Genomic DNA, 21843 nt, shown 5'->3' with positions numbered 1-21843 from the left:
CATTTGGGGTCTGATCCTTCTCTGAGGATGGCCTGCCCCGCGCATTCACTGTAGGACGTGAGCAGCATCCTAGGTGCCGATGGCACCACCCCCCTCCTCGTGGGGACACCCATGAAATACGAACTCAGTGTGTTAGTCCTTCCATTTCACAGATGAGGAAACTGAGGCATCAGGAGACCCACCCAAGGTCACAAAGCTTGGAAGCAAGGGCTGGGATCTGCACCTGTAGCGGTCCGATTCCTGGGTCATGCTCTCTCCCCTCCGCCAAGCTGCCGCATGTTACAAAGGCAATTGGTCTCTGGCCTCCACCCCCTTCCATGAGGTCACTGATGTCCCTCCCTCAACCACCCACACCCCAGAGGGACCCCCAGCCCATCGGCCCAACAGCATCCTTGAAAGAGAGATGCCCCCTGAGCCCGAGGGGGAGGAGGAGGACGATGAGGTCAGACTGTCCTGGGCTGGGGCTGGTGCAGATGCTAAATAATTCATTGGCTGCTGGGAGCAAGACTGCAGCTTCCGGAGGCTTCTGTCTGTGCAGACACAGACAGGAAATGGCTTGGTCACTGGCCCCTGTGTGGGACCCAGGACATCCCTGGGGCCAGAGAGTGATCAGGCTTGGTGAGACCTGAAGGCTGACAGACTCTTACTAGCTGCGTGGTCACGGGCAAGTCCTTTCACCTCTCTCTGTTTCTGGCTCCCAAATGAGCTGTGAGGGGCCCTGAACCAAACACTGGGAGTGGCACTTGGCAGGTCCTCCTGAGCCAGGGGAGGGACTGCCCACCCCCTGGCCCCAGGACAGCTCCCTGGAGCCCGGCATTTCACTGTGCACTGCCCTCTGCCCCCAGCATGCCAGGCGCAATGGGCCTACGACAAAGGTTGTCCCCTCTCCCGCAGCATCCCGACATCCCCAGGCCTTGTGTCGGGCGGGTGAGGGGTTACTGGTCTGAGGCTGGGCGGGCTGGGGAGGCTGGGTTTCCCTTCTTAGAATAAATTCCCAACCACGAAGGAAGTTACTTGGACTCAAACAGCTTTTCCTGGTCTAGAAGACAAAGAGAACATCTTTAAAAATATATATTATTCATAAAGCCCAGAAAAATTCTTCATGAACACGGAGGGATTCGGTGGTAGTGATTCCTCACAAACAGGGAGCAAGGTCATTCAGTTCCGAGCAAGTCTGAAGTCCAAGTGCTCTGAGCTGAGCTAGAGTCCCACAGAGTGGCTGTAAAATGCACCAGGACGTCGGCCCGACCTTACTGGCCACAGGTTTTCTCCCCTTCAGGCCTCGTTGAGATGCAGCTGGACCACTTCCTCCTCCTTTGGCCGAGGCCCTGAGTCATCAGGGCCACAGGGCCTACCTGAACCCGGCAGCCTGCATCTTTTAGGGACCCGTCCCTCTCCAGGCCTCCCTGCAGGCCTCCCGGGGCCTGTGCGCAAACCCGCATTCACTGCAGGCTGCTCCCCACGGCCACTTGGCGCCACGAAGGACTCACGGGATCCTCTCATCTCCAGAAGTGAGACAGTCCCTTTGTTCACTGTGAGGGATCTTGGGGCCACTAACCTAGATCCAGAGAAGTCCGGGGTGCACAGAGCTCCCCGCTTCTCTTCGTCAGAGAGAAGTTACACTCTATTCTTACAACAGAGTTCCTCAGTACAACGGATCATAAACGGGGTTGGGGGGGCATGCTGGGGTATACAGCCCTTTTCTCTATTCTCACTTACAGGGCCTGTTCACCCCATTTAGCTCTGGAGAAATACTCCAGGGACAAAGGCACAGGCTGCTGGGGACAGGAGGGTGGCTATGGAGCTGTGGGACTGAGTACAGGGCGAGGTTGGGCACAACCCAACTCCCCTCGCTGCTCTCGTCCTCACCCTCTTCTTGGCACCCAGAGGCGACGCTGGGCTAAGAACTGAGCTGCAGGGGCACACCTGGGGGGACCCCCTCGGAGGAGCCAGCTCTGTCCGGTACCAGAGGACAGGTGGAAGCCAGGGCAACGATGCTCCAGGGATGTGCCCACAAATCAGGAGCTGGGCACACCTGGGTCCTTGGCATCAACATCACGCAGGTCCCGTGGATGTCCCCCACTTCCCTGGGTGGCATCGGGCCCTCTGGAGCATGTCCTGGGTGAGGAGAGCAGGACCAACCCAGGGAGGTGCCCAAGGTGAGGTAGAAACCTTTCCCCTGCCCATCAGGAAACGGCACAGCATTCAGTCCTGGATGCCACTTACCTAAGGGGCCTCCCCAAGTCCCTCAGGTCTGTCCTGGAAGAGGCCTAGGCCCCAGTCCACATGGTCCAGGACTCTCAGCTGGTCCCTGAGAATGCAGCCCCAGCCTCTGTCTTGAGTCTTGACGGAACCCAGCTCCCTGCAGGTGGGATAGCGCAGGGCGGCAGGGCCTGGGGTGGAGCAGCACTGGGACTCGGGTCCAGGCCGCCGGCTGCGCCGAGGAGCAGTGTCCGTCTGGGCCTCCATGAGCTCTGCTCCAACTCGTGGCTGCCCACGGTTCATTCAGAGGGTGGCTAAAGGCCCAGGTGAGAAAGGCAAGGGCCGACTTCTGCCACGGCATGGCTCCAGAGATTGCCCTCGACTCACCCAGGCGCAGAGGGGGACAGCTGATGCTGCACACGAAAGGTGGACAGGAAGGCCCACGGTGTGAAGACAGGGGCATCTGAGGATGGCCATCTGGACAGCCATAGCACAGGGACACAGGGGCTGGGATGTGAGGGGAGGGTGTCACAAGGGCGATGGAGGCAGACGGGTCTGTAGACAGCTCTTGTGGCCTCCATCACTTGGGGACCAGGAGACGCGGGGTGGGGCAGGTAGGGGGTGGCCCTAGAGCCCCAGCCATACGCCTCAGGGTTCCACAGCGCCACCACTTGGTCCAGTGCTTCAGCTCCGTGGCCTCGGGCCCTCCCAGGTCCAATGGCAAGGGTAGGGAAGGTGTGGGGCCCTGCCCAGCCAGGACACAGAGGAGTGAGGGCGACGTGCAGTCCAGGGAATGGGGCGTCTACCATCTCGTTTTATTTTGCGGGGACTGAGCCTAAAGTAACCAGAAAGAACAACAGTCAAAGGGGACCCCCTGCTGCTCGGGGCCCAAGTGCTGCTGGCTTATACTGCAAACAGGGCTGGAGTCCCAGCGGGAGCTGGTGCAGTCTGACGGAAAAGGAAAAGCTGGGGCAAAGTTTTTTTTTTTTTCTTCCGGCAACCCTTCACTCCCTTCCAACAGAACATTTCTTTTCCTACAACCGGTGTCAGAAAATAGCTTCTGGCTACTTGGGGAGGAACATTCCCAAGCCTGGGCGGGGCGGGCTTGAGCCAGGGTCCAGGGGTCAGGGTGCTGCTGCTTGTCGGAGCCCAGCCGCCTGGGGCCTGCTGGCTGGCACGGCCCGGCTGCAGGAAGTCGGGGTCTCGAGAAAACCCGGCTGGGCTTGGTGAGGCCGAGTCTAAAGGCCGCGTATGCTCCGTGGGTCAGTTTGCTGACCTGAGGGAGAAGGCTGGAAGCCACATCCCAACTTCCCCTAAAGCCCAGTCTAACCCTAAAATGGGAACGGTTCTGGGATTTCGGACTCTGGAAAGGAGAATGCTGTCCTGCCCACCTTTTGGGGCAGCCTTGGGGATGACAATGACCTGGGGCGGAAAGGCTCTGCCCGTGAAGGAGTGAACAACGGGGCATTTCAATCATTCCTGCCCAGGAGTGAAGCCAGCCACAGCATGGCCTGATCCTTGGCACCTTTGTAAACCTGCTTTGTAAAGTGACCTAAGAGCACGCGGCAGAGTGGTTCTCTGCCTCGTCCCTTAAAGGATCCAAACCACCATCCCCATCGGGAGGATGAAGTTAACCCATCTGCTCTTTCACACGCCGCCTGCAGAAATGCCTGCTGGTGCATCCGACTTCCCTGCTCCGTCCCCATGTCTGGCCAGTGGAGGGGGTCCCAGAGAAGAGCTGCCCGATTTCAGACAAGCTCAGATGTTGGACGAGCCCCTGGACAGGCGCTGACCCAGAAGTTCATTCTGATCACATATGACAGAGACACCGGCTCAGCCGAAGAACCCTTCACTGGGCAGGGGCATCAGCTACTTCGCTGGCCGGAAGGGGAGCCCACAGAAGCTCCCCCATGAGCTGGAGGTGGAGGCAGACGGAGGAAGGAGCCACCCCCAGGCCATGGAGGAGCAGTTCATTGGAAAACCAAGAGCTGGGTCAGAAACGACGTCCCCAGAGGAAGGGTTAATAAAGCAGAAGAGTGTTTATTAGGCACTCTGCTCCTCACAGAGGAGCGAGACCCAGGGCAGAGCGTGCCTGTGAAATCTCAAGGCTGCAGGAATCTCTCCGAAGACTCCAGAGAATGCAGGTGCTGACCTGCCACCACCCCGAGAAAGGAACACTATTTGGCTGGAGGCGACCCTGGCATGGAGCTGGGGTTGGCTCCTCAACTCCACAAACACTGAGGATGGGTAGGGGCACCTGGAACACCCACCCAAACATTGGCCAACGGGGCGGGGGGCCTCCCAGCTGAGGCACACGCTGCCCTGAGCCATTGAGCGGGAGCGGGGAGCAGGAGAGCGGGGGCTCTGGGGCAGTCCCTGGCCGCAGTCAGGTCCCCAGGGCCCTCCTGACACGGGCCGGCCACCTCCTGACGCCGACTCAGTCCCACACATAGGGGTTTCTAAAGACCTGAGAGTTCTTGTCATCTTTTGACGGAGTGGCCACCTGGTGGCTCTGAGCTGCATACATGTCTTCCGCCCGCAGGGTCGAGTTGGCACTGCCCATCACCTGGCTGTTGGCGGTGGCCCGTGGGAGGATGACGTCGTAGGCTCCTTCGGACTGGAAGGAAGAGCAGGCGGTCTCACGGCCAGGCTCCGCCAGCACCACTGCACAAACACGCGGCTTCCTGCGGGGCTCTGCCTGCCAGCTCCCCTCCCCCGCCCCCAGGCCGGCCTGCGTCAGAGGACGCTGCCTCTGGAAATGGCAGGCTGACCTCTGACCTCTAGCCCCTCCTCTCCCTGCAGAGGGCCAGGCCTCTGGGCCTGCGAGTGAGGCCCCAAGGACGTTCCTGGGCTTCACTTGGCCCTTTCGGAAGGAGCCTCATTTCAGTCCCTCCTGCCCTCACACCTTGCACCCAGTATTGGAGAAGCACACGGAGCGGCTGTCACCTCTCGAGCTCCCGGCCTCCCCCTTCCTCGAGACTCTCACCCTAGTCTCCCTGTTGGTCCTACACCCCACAACAGTGTCACAGTGGCCGACGCGCCCAGCTAAGGACAGGCTTGTGTCAGGCGCTGGATGTGCCCACATATTCCTCATCTAGGAGTCTCACTGGAGACTTAAAACCCCTGGGTGGAGCTGCAGCGGTCCTGAGGTCCTGTTCTTGTGCAGGTGAGACATGGTGGAGGGCTCAGAGGGACCTGAGGGTCCCCACCCTGGCCCCACCTGCCTTCCCAAGGGAAAGAGGTGCCACCAAAGCCCCTGTCCTGGAAGCTCCTGGGACATCTCAAGGGGTGTTCTCGGACCTGGGTGTGTGGCCGAGTCCCCAGGACTATCTCAGCCGTGCCCACACCCCTGGGGTGGGTGAGACAGACTCCACGTGATAGGTGAGGCCACGGAAGATGTTAACCACAGGTGCCTTCACTCCGCTGGCCCCGCCCGGTTTGCATTTTTAGCGAGATGCCAGGTGATGGTGGTGCTGAAGGTCTGGGGCTGCATTTTGAAAATTATTGTTAGTCCAGATTCTCGCCCACCCCCACCCAGAGAGTGAGGGGTGTCAGGCGTGGGCTCGGTTCCCGCTGGCTGTAGGCTCAGGCTTAGGGAGACAGAAGGGCCGGGGCTGGATGTTTCAGAAACCTTAGCTTCACCCTGCCCCGGGCTCCCAGTGGGAGGGGATGAGAACACCACCCTGCTGACCGCCCTCCTTCCTGTTCCCAGCACCCTGCCAAGGCGGTCACTGCCCTCTCCCGCTCACTGCTCTCTCCCCACGGTGTCTGCCAGCCCTGGAGGAGGAACATATAAGGAGTGAGTGAATCTAACCCACCTTCTTCCTGTTCCCATCCCCTCCCTCCGCTAATGGAGCATCTGGCTTCCAGAACCCAGGGGAGGTGTGAGGGCTGCTGCCTGCGCGTGGGGGGAGGGGAGCCTCCCCTGAGGCAGCTGTGTTGGAAGGGTCAACACCCACCCAGACCTGCTACTTCCTCCTCTGTCCCTTTGGAGCCCCCCCCACCCTGAGAATGACACCCAGCTCAGCCGGCTGAGGCCCTCCTCTGTCTCTCCCCAAGCTCCGACAGGGAGCCGGCAGCTCCCATCGTCTCAGAGAGCTCAGGCAGCAGTCCCCATAGCATGCAGTCCCAGTTAGTGTGTGACACCCCAAAGGCACGGGGCAGGCAGGCACCCCCCACAATGTAACTGAAGACAATGGGCACCTCAACTCCAGGAAAAGGGCGCACGGGGAGCTGGGGCCCTGGGTTCCCCGAGGCCGATACCCCAAATGGGGACGCCGGCCTCCTCCCTGCCACCTGCACCATGCCCTACACTGGCCACACAGCCCTCCACCTGACCACAGAGACTGAGCGAGGTGGCTCCCAGCAGGGTTGGGGGACTCGGGCCCACTCACCGGGCCTTTGTGCATCAGGGCCATCTCGGTGGGCTGGTACACGCTGGTCAGCAGCTGCCCATTGTACCCGCTGTACGGCGACACTGGTCTCTTGGCTGCAGAGAAACACAGGAGAGGTTTGAAGGCCAGGCTGTTGGCTCCCTTTCCCAGCTGAGAGCAAGGTTCCCAGGGCAGGGGGGTGGGGAGGGGACCAGGCTGCCCAAGAGTAACATCTAACCCAGGAGGGGGCCCAGCCCAGGGTGGCCAGCTTTGGGGTGAGAAACCATGTGGGTGTGGGGGCCCCTCCAAACCTAACACCCTCTGTTCGGGTGCACAGGGAGCCATGACACCGCTTGCCTTCCCCGAGGGCTTTCCTGCAGTGTGGGCCCCCCGCCATCCGTCAGTTCAGAAAAAACGCTCCTGTCAGCAACTTTCACATCCCCATCCGCCCTTTGGGGCCAGAGGCCACAAGGGGAACACGGGCCTTCAGCCGCCTTCCAAGATGGCCAGCCTCCAGCTCTGGCCTCTACAGCCGCGGGCCAGCGGCCAGACACTGGGGTAAGTACAGCAGAGACCCCACAGCCCCAGACTCCAGGGGCAGAGCTCCCCACAACCCACAGCCCAGAGTCCCCCGGGGGAATGAACACCCTGTCCTGCTGCCCCTGGGCAAGCCTCTGGGACTACTTTCAGCTGCAGAAGCCTTCCCCGAGTCGCCTCCGGTGTGTTGGTTTCCCAACCTGTCCCACCCTGCTGGGCCCTCCCAGGGTGTCTAAGGAAACCTGCTGACTAAGCCCGGGCCGGGAGTGGGCTGGGCCTGCATGTCTGTCTGTCTGTCTGTCTGTCTGCCGGCGGCAGGCTGATGGCCCCGAAACTCTGAGGGATGACTACACCGGGCTTCTGCACGCTGGGCTCACTCTATTGACTTCTCCATTTGGGAAAAAAAAATTAAAGGAAAAAAAACTGTCACAGCCCCGCAATATTTGCCTCGAGAGGACAAAGGCTGGGGACTGTCTGGCCCTGACAAACACATGCGGGTGAGAGCAGAGGTGGGGGCGGCCGGAGTGCCTCCCAACACTGACCCACAAGCCCCTCTCTCGGGCCAGCCTCATCAACTGCACCCCCACCAGCCCATGGACACTCAACTGGCCCCACTCTGCCCAGGCCGGGAGCCACCCTGGGGGGCAGATCAAAGGCCAGTGCCTGGCAGGACGAAGGTCACTCCTTTCCCCAGAGCAGAGATTATGGGACCTCAGTCTGCAGAGAAGAGGCAGGGAGTCAGTTCTCAGGTCCTGGAACTTTGCCTGCCTCTGGCTTGGACCTCCAGCATGGGCCCCAGCGCTGGCACTCAACACCCCAGCAGCTAAGGGCTTCAGCCCCCAGAGACCTGCATGAGCACAGCCTGGGGGCGGGGGCTGGGCTCTGAGGCTGCACCTCTGGCCTTCTGGGTCATGCCAGACAGAGGGGCTGTAGCCAGCTGGCTAGGAAAGCATGCACACAGCACCTGGCACAGAGCAGGCGCCCAGTAAATGCTAGCGGTCCTCACAGTTTACAAGTGCCAGGGAAAGGCTCCTTGTCCCAGAGAAGGGCCATCTCCGCTCCTGTTTCCCAAGCCGCTCCCTGGGGGTAGGAGTTGGGGGCGGGGCCCCGGGGGAGGGCTTGGCACACACTGCAAAGGCTTCACTCCATCCCTGCCTCTTCCAATGCCCGGGCGGCCTGAGCCTTACCACCAAGCCACCAGGAAAGGCTGTTCCATGAACAAAGAGCCTGGGCAGGAGCTCGGGGCCCAGCTGGCTGGGTAGTGGGTGCTGCTTATTAGACTGGGGTATATAGCATGAGTGCTTTTATTGAAAAGAAAAAAGGTTAGCCCTGGCCAGGTAGCTCAGTTGGTTAAAGCATTGTCCGATACATCAAGGTTGTGGGTTCGATTCCCGGTCAGGGCACGTATAAGAATCAACCGATGGATGCACCAGTAAGTGGCACAAGAGACTGATGTTTCACTTGTTCTCTCTCTCCCTCTCTCCCTTTAAAATCAATGAACTGAAACGACTTTTAAAGAAAACTAAGATGACTAAGGATATGTACATAATAGAGAAACAAGCTCTGGAAGGAAAATGATAATAATCATAAAATAATAGTAATGCGCTCAGCTCACAGCTAATACACCTGCTGAGTGCCAGGTGCAGGCACTAATCAGTCCTCACCAGAATCTGCTGCAGCGGGGTCCGTCCTCATCCTCAGTTTACCAGTGAGTCAACTGAGGCACATGGAGATAAAAGACCAATCGACAGCGGTCAGTTCTGGGGATGGAACAGGAAGGAGCCGGGTGGAACTGGGGAAATGGTTGGGGGAAAATTTTGTTTCATATGTAATGTTTGAAACTTTATGGTGAAAATATATTCACGAATCTCATGACTATAGTAAAAACTACCTTAAACAAGGAATTCAGGGACTTTTATGGCAGAACACTATAGCTAAATCTCAGACACCCTGCTGGAGACCAGCCCCTTGTCCTGCAGCAAAGGACATGGAAGACGACGGGGAGGGGCCCTGCGACCTACCTGAGGCCGGCTCGTCCATGGAAAACGCCTTGTTCTCCACGAACATGCTCTGGCCCTTCTGCTCTTTCAGGATGGTCTCGTAACCCACACCCCGGGTAGGGTACAGGTCTCCCTGGTAGCTTTGCTCTGGGCTGGCCTTGGTCACCTGGGACACCTCAGGGATGACGTAGAAGAGGACAAAGGCCCAGGCATTGGCAGCGAGGGCGATGGCCAGCGTGGGGTCATCCCAGGTGGGCCTGTTGTGCTGCCGGTTGCCGTAGGTGTACATGACGATCCACACCACCCAGATGGCGACGGAGGTGGCCGTGGTGAGCAGCACGAAGACGCCGTGCTTCCTCCAGCGCTTGAAGCGGCCACACAGGGCGGGCCAGGCGCCCATGAAGGCGGCCAGCAGCAGCAGCATGACGTAGATGAGCGCCATGACGAAGTCCGTGTTGGCAATGTCGCAGGGGGAGGCCGCCGCCCCGCCGGCACTGCCATTGCGCAGAGGGCGGCCCTCGCCTCCTCCCCGGACCAGTGTGATGATCAGCCACTCCGTGTTGATGATCACCTCCACCAGGGTCAGCAGCAGGGCCACGGTGAAGATCACCCAGCCCTGGGGCCCATGGTTCTTCCGGGCCAGGAAGTTGAGGGCGAAAACGTGGGCCACCAGGCAGGAGAAGCAGATGGCGAACAGGACCCCAAAGAGGAACCGCCGGGAGGCACAGGTGGAGAAGTCAGGCTTCACCACGCAGGCAAACACGAGGCAGAAGAGGCCCAGGGTCCCCAGCAGGAAGAACACCTGAGTCCCCAAAAGGCTCCTCTTCTTGGTGTCCTGCACAAAGGGGAGGCTGGCCACAAGGATGATGGTGAGGACAAATGTGGTGACGACGCCCGCCCCCGCCACGGCCTCCAGGACGATGCCCCACGCCCCAGACTGGTCACACAGGTTATAGTAGAGGGGGTTGAGGTCCGGGCTGCAGCCAGGTGGGGCATGGCTCTGGGCCCGCGCCCCTGAGAACAGGAACAAGAGCATTCCCAGGCATGTCAGCAAGGTTCCGCAGGTGGCCATCCTGCCTCCCGGGCCAGGCTCCCACTGGGTCCCTACAGACAGAGGGAGAAAAGGCAAAATCAGCCCTCTGAAGTCAGATGCTGACAAAGGTGCAGCTCCCCCGATCCTGAACCAGGGCAGGCAGTGCATGTGGATCATGGGATTGTCCCCCTGGGCTTCAGAATCCTTCTTAACACAGAACCCCCGGGAAACTCCTGTGACAGGTGCCTGCAGCCAGAAAAAGAATGAAGAGTTGGAAAGTCGTACTGGATATTTATCGGCACTTCACCGATTCTTCCCTCCCTTTTCTGCCTGTCACTTCCCTTCTCTCAGTGCCAAGGCCTCGCCTCAGAATCCAAAGCTCTTTGTCTAGCTCAATTGCTGAAGTCTCAGAATAAAAGAATTTCCCAGCTAGGGAGTTAATAACTTAATGCAAAAATTCTCCTATGAGGCATTAACATTTTAAAAGCAAGAACCAGGCAAGGGCAATGCAAAACCCAAAGGAATCAATCTAATAATGAAACACTTTAGAGCGCTGTAGCTAAAAGCAAGAAAAATGTCTTTTATTCATACTAGGAAGCTAACTTATTACTCTATCCACTCATTTAACCAGCCACGGAGAGCAGCTGGACCAAAGGAAACCAAAACCCTGCGCTCAACACCGACTGGATTTTTCCTGTATGAGGTGGAGGTGAGGAGTGTGGCAGATTAAGAGAATTAAAGACCAAATCAAGTGAGCTTTCCAATCAAAGGCTTTGCCTCTATTTGGGAGAACAGAAAATTTAAATGCTCTAAAATGTAAGTTATAAATTCCAAAATTCTATGAAATGCAGGTACTTCACATTTAAATCACTCCATATGTTCAAATAACTAGTGAAAACCCTGGCTATTCTTCTCGCCTCTTGGGCCCAGGAATTCTCCAGAAAGACAGCAACCAAGCTTTCCTGGGCTGATAGTGACCACTAGTGGCTGGCAGGGGAATGGCATGAGGCAACTCTCCTCCCCACCACCTCTCTGCCTTTTTTGCAGTTTACCTCTTACGGTTTCATCATTCCTGGTTACTTAATCTTTTTTTTTCTTTCTTTCATTTTTTAACCCTCACCTGAAGACATTTTCTCATTGCTGGGAGAGGGGGGAGAGAGAGAAGATCAATGTGAAAGACACACTGATTGGCTGCCTTCTCCTAGGTGCCCGACTGGGGATCGAACCCACAACTTGGGTACGTGCCCTGATGGGGAATTGAACCCGCGAACTTTTGGTTATGGGACAATGCTCCAACCAACTGAGCCACGCTGGCCAGGGTCCTGGTTACTTAATTTCTAATAGGCAAACAAAAATCCTAAATCTCAGTTGACATAAATTGTCTCCATAATTAAATGAAAGGTCAGTGCTACTAACTTAGGCAAAAGAAAAGTAAAACTGACATAATAAAGATCTATTTTCAACATCCTTTAAGATATCCTACACGCCCCTTGAAAGTATTTCAGGTATCTCCGCCTTCTTGGTTACCTCCTCATCTTTCAATTAAGCTTGCATTTCCCACTAACCCGTTTTAGTAAATTATTTTTCAATCACAGTTGACACACCACATTATGTTAGTTCCAAGTGTACAACACGGTGACTGGCATTTACACGCCTTAGGAAGTCATCCCCCATCAACTCAATAAATTAACATTCTGATGTGAATTTTGCTACTGTTTTCCTAAATAACTGGCAGCGACAGAGCCAGTTCCCCGACTGCCGGTGTAGAAGCATGGTTCCCCTATGCTGCGGCTTGAATGAGCTTTTGCAGGGGACTTCGTGTAAGGGTAGATCTACAAGGCACTCGCTCTTGTACTTAACACGTGTTGGACCGAGAAGAGAGTCAGGGAGAAGAGCGAATGGGATGAGGAGAAATGCTGAAACACTCCGGGAGATACCTTACAGACAAGATGCTGGGGGATCCTGAGCACCCAACCCTGTCTTGGGCATCCTTGGCTCACAGCACAGCAGCTAGAACTTGGGGCGAAGTTGGGAGATGTGGAGCTGAACCCGGAGAACGGCCACCCAGGCTCAGCCTCCTGGCACCTGAACATCTTGAAGTGCTTCTCGTTCCACCTGCCGCGTGCGGTCCCGGTTCAGAACAGGCAACTACTCCAATCTGCAAATATTTACTATGCACCTGGGGGCCAAGGCCCAGCTGTTCTCAGAACTTTGCAAAGTACAAAGCGGAACAAACGCCGTCCCTGACTTGATGGTCTTTAAAAATCTACTAGGAGACAGAGCATTTAACATCTCACCGCCCAGCACATGTCATCAGTTTGGCTCAACAAACCCTTATAGAAATTTTTTTAAGGATCTATCAGGACTGACGGGTAGGTCTACGAGGAAAGGAAGGTGCACAAGGAAGAATAAGGTAAGGGCCACACAAGAGATTTTACCTCTGCTACAGAAACCGAGAGAAGCAGCTCTTGGGGCTGAGGGGTCAGAAGAGACGGAATGGCGACCCTCCATCAAGTTCACCAAGTATGAACTAAGTGGCCAGCTTAAGTCAGATTAGAAACGCCACCGGGAGGGAGTCCAGAGCACGATGCTAAAGGCAATGGGGAGCCACTGGAGGCTGATTTTTGCCGGAAGAGGGGCATCAGTGGGCTGTGCTCCAGGGTATGAGTCTGGCAGAAAGTGCAGGCGACCGATGTGTTGAGGATACGTTAGCCTGGCTTAAAGACAGAGACCAAGGTAAAGCGTAATGGGCAGATCTGAGGGATCCTTTCCGAAATGAAATCTAAGGCCTGGTGGGATGTGGGGGAAAGGATACTTTGCCTTTGCTACAAGTTCAAGTCTGATAACAGCCACGTCATTCTAAAATACCAAGCCAGGGCCCGTCTCGCTCTGTCCTTAAATGTCACATTCCTAGATCCACCTTACTTTTTCACATCCACACCTGCCTGTCCTCCCCCCTCCCCACCCCGCCCTGGAACCCAACACCTCACAGGCCCATGGGCCAAGGCCAGGGAAGCTTCACAGCCCTCACCACAATTTTCTCCGAACTTTGCTGCTAGTCCTGGACCACACCCTTCAGGTCTCACCTCTTGGAGCCCCACAGACACGGGAACTTCCAAGGAAGGAAACAGGAACCTGCCCTTCCTCCTGATCCAGGTAACGTGCTGCCCTGCAACTCCCCGGCCCCACATGAAACCATTCCCACCTGATAGGTCTCGTTTCTCTGATTTCCTGGTAAATGGAGGAACGAGTGAGGAGACAAGAATACACTAACTCCGGTGGGGAAATTGGGCCACACTGGACCCAGCTCTTGTCTACTGCCTAGGACAGTGACCCCAGGAAGCCAGCAGGAGACTTAGTAAAGCAAACTCGGAAGAGTTTGATGTCCAGGAGTCCAGATTCAGCCAGTCAGCTGATGCCCCCTTTTATGACAGTGCAGGGGCAAGGATTTCAATGAAATGGACCCAGCTCGGCTGACACTCTCACTCCCTGGCCCCCCCCCTCGGAGCCTACACGTCCGTCTAGGCTGAGTCTTCTGAGACCTGAACGTTAGAATCCTGGGCACACACGCCTCCCGTCCAGGCTCTAAGGTCCAAGGGTGGCAAACGGCATGGGTCCTCTGCTGCATTTCGCCCAGTGCCTTGGACGACCATTCACTGGCAGGACACAGTGCCCACTGCTCCCAGCCCAGACCTGCCTCTTTCATTTTAGAGAGAGGTCTTCAGCTTTAGGGTTATCTGTGGGACCAAGGCGGGGACCTTCCTTCTGCCCCATGAGATTCCCCCACACCACAGCTGCAGCCCAGCCCCCACCTCAGACACTCCACCTCCCCGGAATCAGTCCTACAAATATTTTAATCACCTCTGAAACCAGCCTTTCCCCAGGCTCAGCTACTCAGCCCCATCCAGTTCCAGAACCCCCTCCTGCCCTGTCCCCCCTTGGGGGAGCAGAGAGGCCCCAGGAGTGCCAGCGGTTTCAAGGCCCAGCCAGCCCCTACTGGCTTCACCTAGCAAGGATAAGGCAGCAGGGCCCTCTGCTTTCCCTGAACAACCAACTCCCTCCCCTCCCCTCCCCCAACCCACACAAAGGCCTGCGAGCCACCCTGAAAAGAGCACCCTGGGCTTCGCCCGGCTGCCCGGTCTGTGTCCCAGGCTCAGGAGTACAGAGAGACACGGAGCACAGCCAGGTTACCTTCCAGGGGCCGTGACCCTTGAGAGCTCCCAGTGGGAGGCACCTGTGCTCATCCAGGAAGGCCACAGTGCATCCTCCTTCCTCCCCAGCGCCACCACTCAGCACTCAGTCAGGAGAGATGGATGGACCCGCTGATAGCCTTCCCGCCGCCTCCCCTTCTCCGATCCATCTCTTCCTTCCTGCCGACCTGCGAAGCCTGTGCCTGTAAGGAGCTACCTCCGTGCCCAGGTGGGGGGAGGGGGAGGGAAGGGAGGGGGGAAGGATTGGGGGTGCTTCCTGGAACCCCAGCCTAGACCTGCACAATGAAGGTGCGCCTTTGCGCCAGAAGTCCCCGAACATTCTGCAACTTGGAAGTCCCCCATCCAAGGCTCTGCTCAGGAAATGTCACTCTGGAATGCGCCCCACCCCCCACCGCTCTCGCTCCCCCAGCCTCAGGGGAAGGCTCCAGGCAGGGGAACTCCAGGAGCACAACGCGCTGTTTCCACATATTCTGGCCCCTGTGCTTTAGATCAAGTCTGTGGAGCTCTTAAGTGGCTCTGTTTTCCTGGGTGTAAGACTGCGGGCCTGGGGATTAGGGGCGCTACTCGACCCCTGCGGCTGGGAAGGGCCCTGGAAAAGCCATCGATGGTGGGGGAGGAGGGAAGGGATCTGGAGGCCTCGTGGACCCAAGTAGAGGCTCTTTGATCTTTGATCGTCTTAAGTCCCAAACTTCGGGCAGGAACAGAGAATGCTCCCGTCTTCACTCCTCCCCTCCACCCCTGCTGGGTTCTGCGCCTAAGCTCCCTCGGACCCGAAGGCACCGGGCAGCCAGCCTCTCTTTCCCCACCTCCTCTGGCCACAGAAACCTGCCCTCCCTGTGCACTGTAGCAGGCAGTGTAAAGGACAACGGCCCACATTGACGGTGGATTCTCACAGCAGTGGGGTTAGAGGGGGCACACCTTGGAGACCCCAAATGTGAAATTCCTCCCTGCCTTCCCACTCGAGTCACCGCGCTGGGTTCCCCCAACCCCCCTCCCCGCAAGGCCCCGGAAGAGTCCGGTTAGGAAAGTTTCTGCGACAGAGCACAGTTCCAGCGGCGTCCTCCGCTCCCAGGTTCTCTCTGCCCTCGTCCACTCCCCGCGAGTCCAAGCCGACTCTTCCGGGCGGCCAAGGGGAGAACGGAGAGGAAAGGCAGCAGTCCTTACCTGGGACGCGCCACCCGCCCGGCTCCGGCGCGAGATTTGGGGCCAAGTCCAGCCCCAGGCAAGGCGGAGGTGGGAGGGACCGCGCGCAGGGCCAGGCCCAGCCCTAGCCTCGGGTGGCTGGGCCGGGGCGAAGGGTCGGGGCGTGGGGCCTGCCTCTCCCCCACCGGGGCTGAGCTGGAAAGTACTCAGTCGCTTGCTCTCACACTGGCCTCAACCCGCGCCGGGTTCCTTTCTCTGGGCGAGGGTGGGCCAAGCCCCTGAATCACCGTGACATCACCTCCATTCAGGCGCTGATCCGGCCACCGCAGCTCCAGGTGTGTGCAAAAAGGTTTACACTGTAACAAAGCCCGCCCGGCCCTCCCCCTCCAACTCACCTCCAGACCTCCTCCAGGCTCCAGCTAGTCGCACTTTCCGGCGGGGGAGGGAGATTGGAGTTTCTGGCAGAGCTCGCCAGTGGGTTGTTGCTGTTTGCTGCCACGCCCCCGCGCGCGGGCACGCGCACACTTACGCGCACTCAGTTTCTGGACTGGGCTTTCTCTCCGGAAAGCGGTTTGGGTGCAGCCCAGCGCACCTCGCGGGTGAGCTCTCCTCCCCTACGTATCCGAGCGCGTGCGCGCGCGCACACACAGGGACTCACACGGGGCCACCTTGGTGCGTCTCTCCGTGGTGGACACCTAACCTTTGTCACCTTCGTCCTGGCTCTCCCGTGAGACAACTGCCGGACACAGCTCCCTGCTCTGGGCTGGAGTGAGAAGCACACTCAGACACAAAGTACGCCTTTGTCACGTCTTCTGTGCACCCCCGCCCCAGCTTGCACACGTGGACACAGAAGTACGCGCACCTAATGCAGTGGGCTGAGCTCAGAACCGTTCGGGACTGTGAGCAAACGTCGTCCCGAACCCAACTAACCCGCGCCTGGTTTTCCTGCGACCAGCCCAGACTCCAGCCAGCTCGAAGCGTGCGCTCCTCTAGCCACGTCCGGGTCCCTGTTCCGACTTGTCCTAATTAGCTTTCACGCTTCGGTTCCCCTAGGTATGGTATTTAACCAGGCCCCAGAGGTATCTGTGCTGCGGGCCCCTGGTCTTAACCCTGAGTCTTGCCCCTCCCATTGCCTGGGGACTTTTCCACGAGTTTCGGTACCTTCGGCTGTCTCCACGCCCCACGTCCACTCCCAGCCCCCGGGCTGGATCAGCGGGTTGCCACCCTTTCCCTTCTGGCCCCAGGAATCAGCAGAAAGGGAACCGCAGAGCTGAGAAAGCGAGTCCAGGCTGGGACCTCCCCAGCCCAGTAAACAAGAGATTTTCCAGCAGCCAGCCGTCCCCCGGGACTGCGAGCTGCGCGCGAGGTGGGCTGCGCTGTCCGCGGCGCCCAGCGGGGCCTATTTAGCGCGGGCGGGAGGCCCCGCGGGACCACGGCGCACCGGGAAAGGAGAGGTTGTTGGTCCTGGCCGGGGCCCAGGGGACACGGAGGGAGGGCAGGGTGCTGGGTCTCCGGGGTGCTGGTTCTCGTGACGCCGAGTTGCCTGGGGGACCGCCGGAGGTGCACGGTGGGAGCCAGCCGGTGACAGGGTGTGTTTACTCAGCCTGGAACGCGGGTGTGGGGGCGGGCTCAGTGGGGGAGGAGGGGTGGCAGCTGGTCACGGGCTAGGGGGTGGCAAGGTGGGGGGAGGGGTACCTCCCGGGCTGTTTGTTTTGAGTGCCTCAATCTATGACAACCAGGAGTCTAACTCAGTGAATCACCCTGAGCCTCCGGAGCGATAAACCTCAGGCCGGCTCTTCCCTTGCATACCGGCTTTTCGGACACCGGAGGGAGTGTTGGCTTAGCGGCCGGCGCTGGTGGTGGGGCGCTGGTTTTTCTAGAACCTGTGCCTTGCACCTTGCCGGCTGGGCCGGGAAATGAAGATTGAATTGTTTTAGTTCTTTTAAATATGAAGTGGAAGAGCGCAATTCTGCTGCAGAGTTGTGCCTTTGGTCTCCCTGACGTAACTCCACCCCCCACCCCACGACTCAGGGAGGACCCCCACCCCACGCCCCCATGCCAGGGTGTGCAGAGCTTGTAAGGTCCAAGCAGCGGGGTGCCCACCATGGAAGGGTGAGCGGCGGGCTGACCTAAGTGAGAAGAACAAGTCACTCAGGCCTTGTGCTGTAGTTCATTAACGAGGCTAGTAATGCGGAAATCAGTTTTCGGGGAGGGGTCGCTCATTAGCAAGTGCAACAAGCCAGTTCCCAGAGGCGGGAAAGTGGTTGGGAAGACTGGGACTTGGTCAAAGAGACCTCATGGAGACACAGATGGATTGTGGGTCCCTCTCAATTTGCTTTCAAGCTGTAGGCACCCCTTCACCCAGAGAGACCTCCCCAAGAAGCAAGTCTCCACCTACACTCTAGGCGCAGGCAGGGGGAAGGCTGGGGGACCTGGTGCCAGACCACCCACTGGGAGTCCTGGGAGTCATTGGTGCCCTCCCAGCCCTGCACAGAAGGTAGCCTGCAAATGTAGGGCAGTTTTCTGAGAACTGTTGCTTGTTCCCTTTCTCCCCATCTCACTCTGGAACATGATCTGCCTTCAAAACAAAGCCAGGCCCTGGGGCATAGGACCTGGGCCCCAGGTCCCTGCCTGCGCCCTCTGCCCTGGTTTAGTTCCTCCAGGGGCCTGTGCCCCCGAGGTGGGGAGACTGGAGGTGGAGACACAGAGAGAGAGTGCGCCTCACCCCCGACCCCAGCCTCGTGAGTCTGAGGTGGTGGGTGCTGCTGGCCACAGGAGGCCTCAAAGGGAAGTTCCACGGGAGGGGCTATTGCTTTCCAAGGCTCCAACTACAGGGTCATCTGTGCCCCCAAATGCCCTTCACCCATGATAGTACCCCACAGGCATAGAAGCCTTAAAAACTCCCATTTTCACTAAGAAATAGCACTTCGAGAAGCGGTCCTACGGAGGGTCTGTCTCCCTCCCTCCTCCCGCTGACCCGTGGAAACTACCTTTATTTGTTGGAAGATTGCTTCCTCTCTTTGGCCTGAAGCAGTCTAAGGTTCTGACAAGGCGGCCCAGGGGTCAAGAGCAGCTCTGCCATCCGCCAGCTCTGTGACCTGGGCCACTCACTTCATTTCTCTGAGGCCCACTTTCCTCCACCATAAAACTGGTAGGACGCCACCCCCACAGCTTGCTGTAAAATAACAGGCAGACCCGTTAGCCTGTGGCCCAAACAATGGCAGCAGGAGTTGAGACACAGCCCTGAGAGGGCAGCCCAGCGCTGACCTCCCCCTCACACCAGGGGCCTTGGAAACAGTGCTGCGCCTGCCCCACCTGCCCTGCGCACGGGTACTAGGCCTTCCTGTGCAGCAGGCGCACCCCAGTGCACCTGCCTACTAGGGGAGTCCACCTCCCCGGGCCAGCAGAGTCCAGAGCAGGGGCCTTGCTTGGGGCCCTGGCGGAGCCTGCCTGGAAGGCAGCTGACTCCCTAGAGGGACTTCCCTTTTGCCTGGGTAGCAGGAGTCCTGGAGTTTAGGGTCAGCTGGCAGAATCTTTTTCTGGGGCCATTTCCTCCTGGGGGCCAGGAGGCCCCCTTTCTGGGGGAGGGGGGTAGAGTGCCCCCGGCCTTGCAGTCTGGACCCAATGGAGTGAAACTAGTTCCCTGTGGAGCTGAGGGTGGGGCTCTCGGCTCCCTGACAGATAGGTGCCTGGAATCCTGTGCTGGTAAACAGATTTTACGTTTGCCCTCTGCTCGCCCCTGCTCCCCCCACCCCCTCATTAACTGGTTACTGCCCAGGTTGCAGTGTCTGGCCATGTGTCCTTTTCTCAGGCTCACAGAACTGTCTGCGTGGAGCAGCAGGTGCGACCTGGTTTTGTAAGAGGACCCAGGTACTAAGATGGCCCCTTAAGAGGCAGGAAGCCAGGGGACAGGGGGCAGGTGAGTTAAACACTCATTGACCACAACCGGCTGCCCATGGATGCTCCCTCTGGAAATGTACCCGGAAGTAGGCCTCGGGCAGAGCCTGCTGGGACGTCACCTGATGCCGAGCCCCACTGCACCTCCCTCTCAGCACCCGTGGCTCAGTGACCACTGACCAACACCCTGTGGGAGAAGCAGCCTGGATTTTCAGAGCTGCCCAGGTCTGGGCAGCCTCCACCCGCCGACCAGATCTAGAAACCAGGGTCAAGGCTGAGGGTCCAGGATGTAGGCCCCTCAGCTTACCCATCCCTTCCCCCGCCCCCCAAAATGTGCAAACAGTGCTGCATTTAGGCCCCCCTTACCTTCAGGGAGAGTCTTACCCCAGATCTGAGGTCATTTCAGGGGCGAGCATACCTTCTACCTCACCTCCACTCACCCTGCAAATCCCCACACCGGGGGGCATTTCTGACTTCACCCTGCACTCTGCTCACGACACCTTCACGGGCTCCCACTGCCCTTGTAAGTCAAAGACCGAACTCCCTGGCCCGGCATTCAAGGCCTCTGCAGCCTGCATTCAACCTGGGCTCCAGCCTCGTCTCTCCTCTTCCCCACAGGAAGTGGCCGCCCCAGCCTGGAGTTCAGCTCTGGGTCAGGCCGCCTCATTTGCCCTTCTATGGCTTCGCTCATGTTGCTCCCACTCTCACTCCAGGCTGCCCCACCTTTTGGCCTCTCTGATTCAGTCCCCCTTTAAAACCCTCTACACCTCCCAGAACCGTTAGCTGGTGACCCCGGGCCATGGCGTTCCGTCCACCACTGTGCTCCCAGAGCCCCTGCCCAGCACGGCCTTCCCCTGTTAATTAACTTCGTGAACAGGGATCTGGCCTCAAAGCCATGTGAGGCTCAGTGAGATTGGACTCACTGAGATTTCATGCTCTTCCTTCCCCGCAGCCCTTTGGAGGGTGCTCTATACAACAAAAGTGGGGTGTCAGTGGGGTGACCGGCGGAGAACGGAGAGGGGCCACCAGCCTTCTCTGAGGGGAAGGGCCTAGACTTGGCCTGGCCGCTGCCCTGACCCCTTGGCTCCCTCTGGCCCCCAGAATCCCAGGCCAAGCAGTGCAGAGCAAGGCCGACTGGTCTGTTTATGCAAGGCCCGTAGTCGCTTAGCTCTGCAGGGCACTGCGCACTTTTCAAAGTGTCTTCTCTATATATTTGAGCTTTACAATGCCATGAGCCCCACAAGGCAGATGTTCTTATCTCCATTTTATAGATTTAAAAACAGGCTCTTAAAGGCTGAGCGACTCCCCAAGAATTAGAGCCCATTTGTCTGAGCTCCGCCGGAACCTCAGGTCACTGTGCGCACCCCAAAGCGCTTTCTCGTCTCTGGTGTAGCTCTTACGTTCCCGCCTTCCTTTTTCGAGGTTTCACTTATTTTTTGTAGAGAGAGGGGAAGGGAGGGAGAAGGAGAGGGAGAGAAACATTGACGTGAGAGAAATATTAGTTGGCTGCCTCTCGCTCGCCCCCAATGGGGGACCCGGCCCACAACCCAGGCATGTGCCCTGACTAGGAGTCAAACCGGTGACCTTTCAGTTTTCTGGCTGGTGCTCGACCCCCTGAGCTACACCAGCCAGGGCCCATTTCCTACCTCACTGATGTTTGCTTAGGCACATGCCTTGTGTGCCCATAAGCTCTTCGACAGGGAGCTGTGTACCTGATCCCTCTTTGGGTTCCCTTGGGGCCTTCCCCATAGTAGGGCCTCAGTAAACATGTTTGCAAGGGAATAAATAGATGAAGGGTCTGCACAGGTCTGCACAGGCCTGCAGGAGAGGACATCGGCCACAGAGCAGACCAGGTGTCAAGCAGGCAACCTCCCTTCTCAGCTACCGACCCTTCTCCCAGCAAGCCTTTCACCTTCAGAAGCCAGCCCCGGGACAGTGGCGATGAGCAGTTGCCCGGCCTGAGGCAGAGCTCTGTGTCCCTCTCCACCCCATCCTGCAGCCACCGGCCAGATGGCCGTGTCGTCTCTGCACACACGCAGCCTGCCCTGCCTTCAGGGCCTCTCAGCCCTCCACCCACCTGGCCAGCTGCTGACACAGTTCACTCCACAGCATTCAGAAGACCTGCCCCCGCACCTGGGATTTGAGGGTGCCCCTGACTCTCCAGCTGAGCCAAGACGCCAAGGTGATGGGGGGAGAGCCAGCGTGCCACGGGAGGGCCAGACATGCCCGCACTCACCGGCGATGGCGCCTCCAGCAGGGCAGGGCCAGCCAGCTGGCTTCTGGGCGGTGTCCAGTCCCAGCTGTTCCCTGTGTGGCTTGGGGCTTGACTCTCCCTCACCGGAAGCCCAGCTGCGGAGCAGCCCGAGGCTGCCGGGAACCCGGCCGTGCTATTCTGGGAGTGCGCTGCAGCTCCGGGACGCCTGGCAGCTGCTGAAATTTTAGCCCCT

General features: G+C 58.4%; 1 protein-coding gene across 9 annotated transcripts; it reads right to left on the bottom strand.

Annotated features, from left to right (window-relative positions):
- Nucleotides 1–1054: 1054 nt before the first annotated feature.
- Nucleotides 1055–21770, bottom strand: GPRC5C (G protein-coupled receptor class C group 5 member C). Of its 9 annotated transcripts, XM_053910775.2 has the most exons (6): nt 16661–17033; nt 15895–16262; nt 9134–10216; nt 6597–6691; nt 4670–4819; nt 1055–3037 (listed from the first exon to the last, which is right to left on the bottom strand). In XM_053910775.2, the coding sequence occupies exons 3-6, from the start codon at nt 10182–10184 to the stop codon at nt 3005–3007; spliced, it is 1329 nt and encodes a 442-aa protein (XP_053766750.1). In that variant the 5' UTR covers nt 10185–10216; nt 15895–16262; nt 16661–17033; the 3' UTR covers nt 1055–3004. The 9 variants fall into 9 exon arrangements, 8 of the variants coding, with proteins under 8 accessions (XP_053766750.1, XP_024409403.1, XP_045046003.2 ...); XR_006654514.2 differs by lacking the exons at nt 15895–16262; nt 16661–17033 and adding an exon at nt 21530–21635 and having other exon boundaries at nt 4670–4866; XM_024553635.3 differs by lacking the exons at nt 15895–16262; nt 16661–17033 and adding an exon at nt 21633–21770.
- Between the last annotated feature and the right edge of the window lie 73 nt (nt 21771–21843).

The sequence above is a fragment of the Desmodus rotundus genome, chromosome 9 (assembly GCF_022682495.2).
Source record: "Desmodus rotundus isolate HL8 chromosome 9, HLdesRot8A.1, whole genome shotgun sequence".
NCBI lineage: Eukaryota > Metazoa > Chordata > Mammalia > Chiroptera > Phyllostomidae > Desmodus > Desmodus rotundus.
This window is presented reverse-complemented; position numbering and strand designations above follow the sequence as displayed.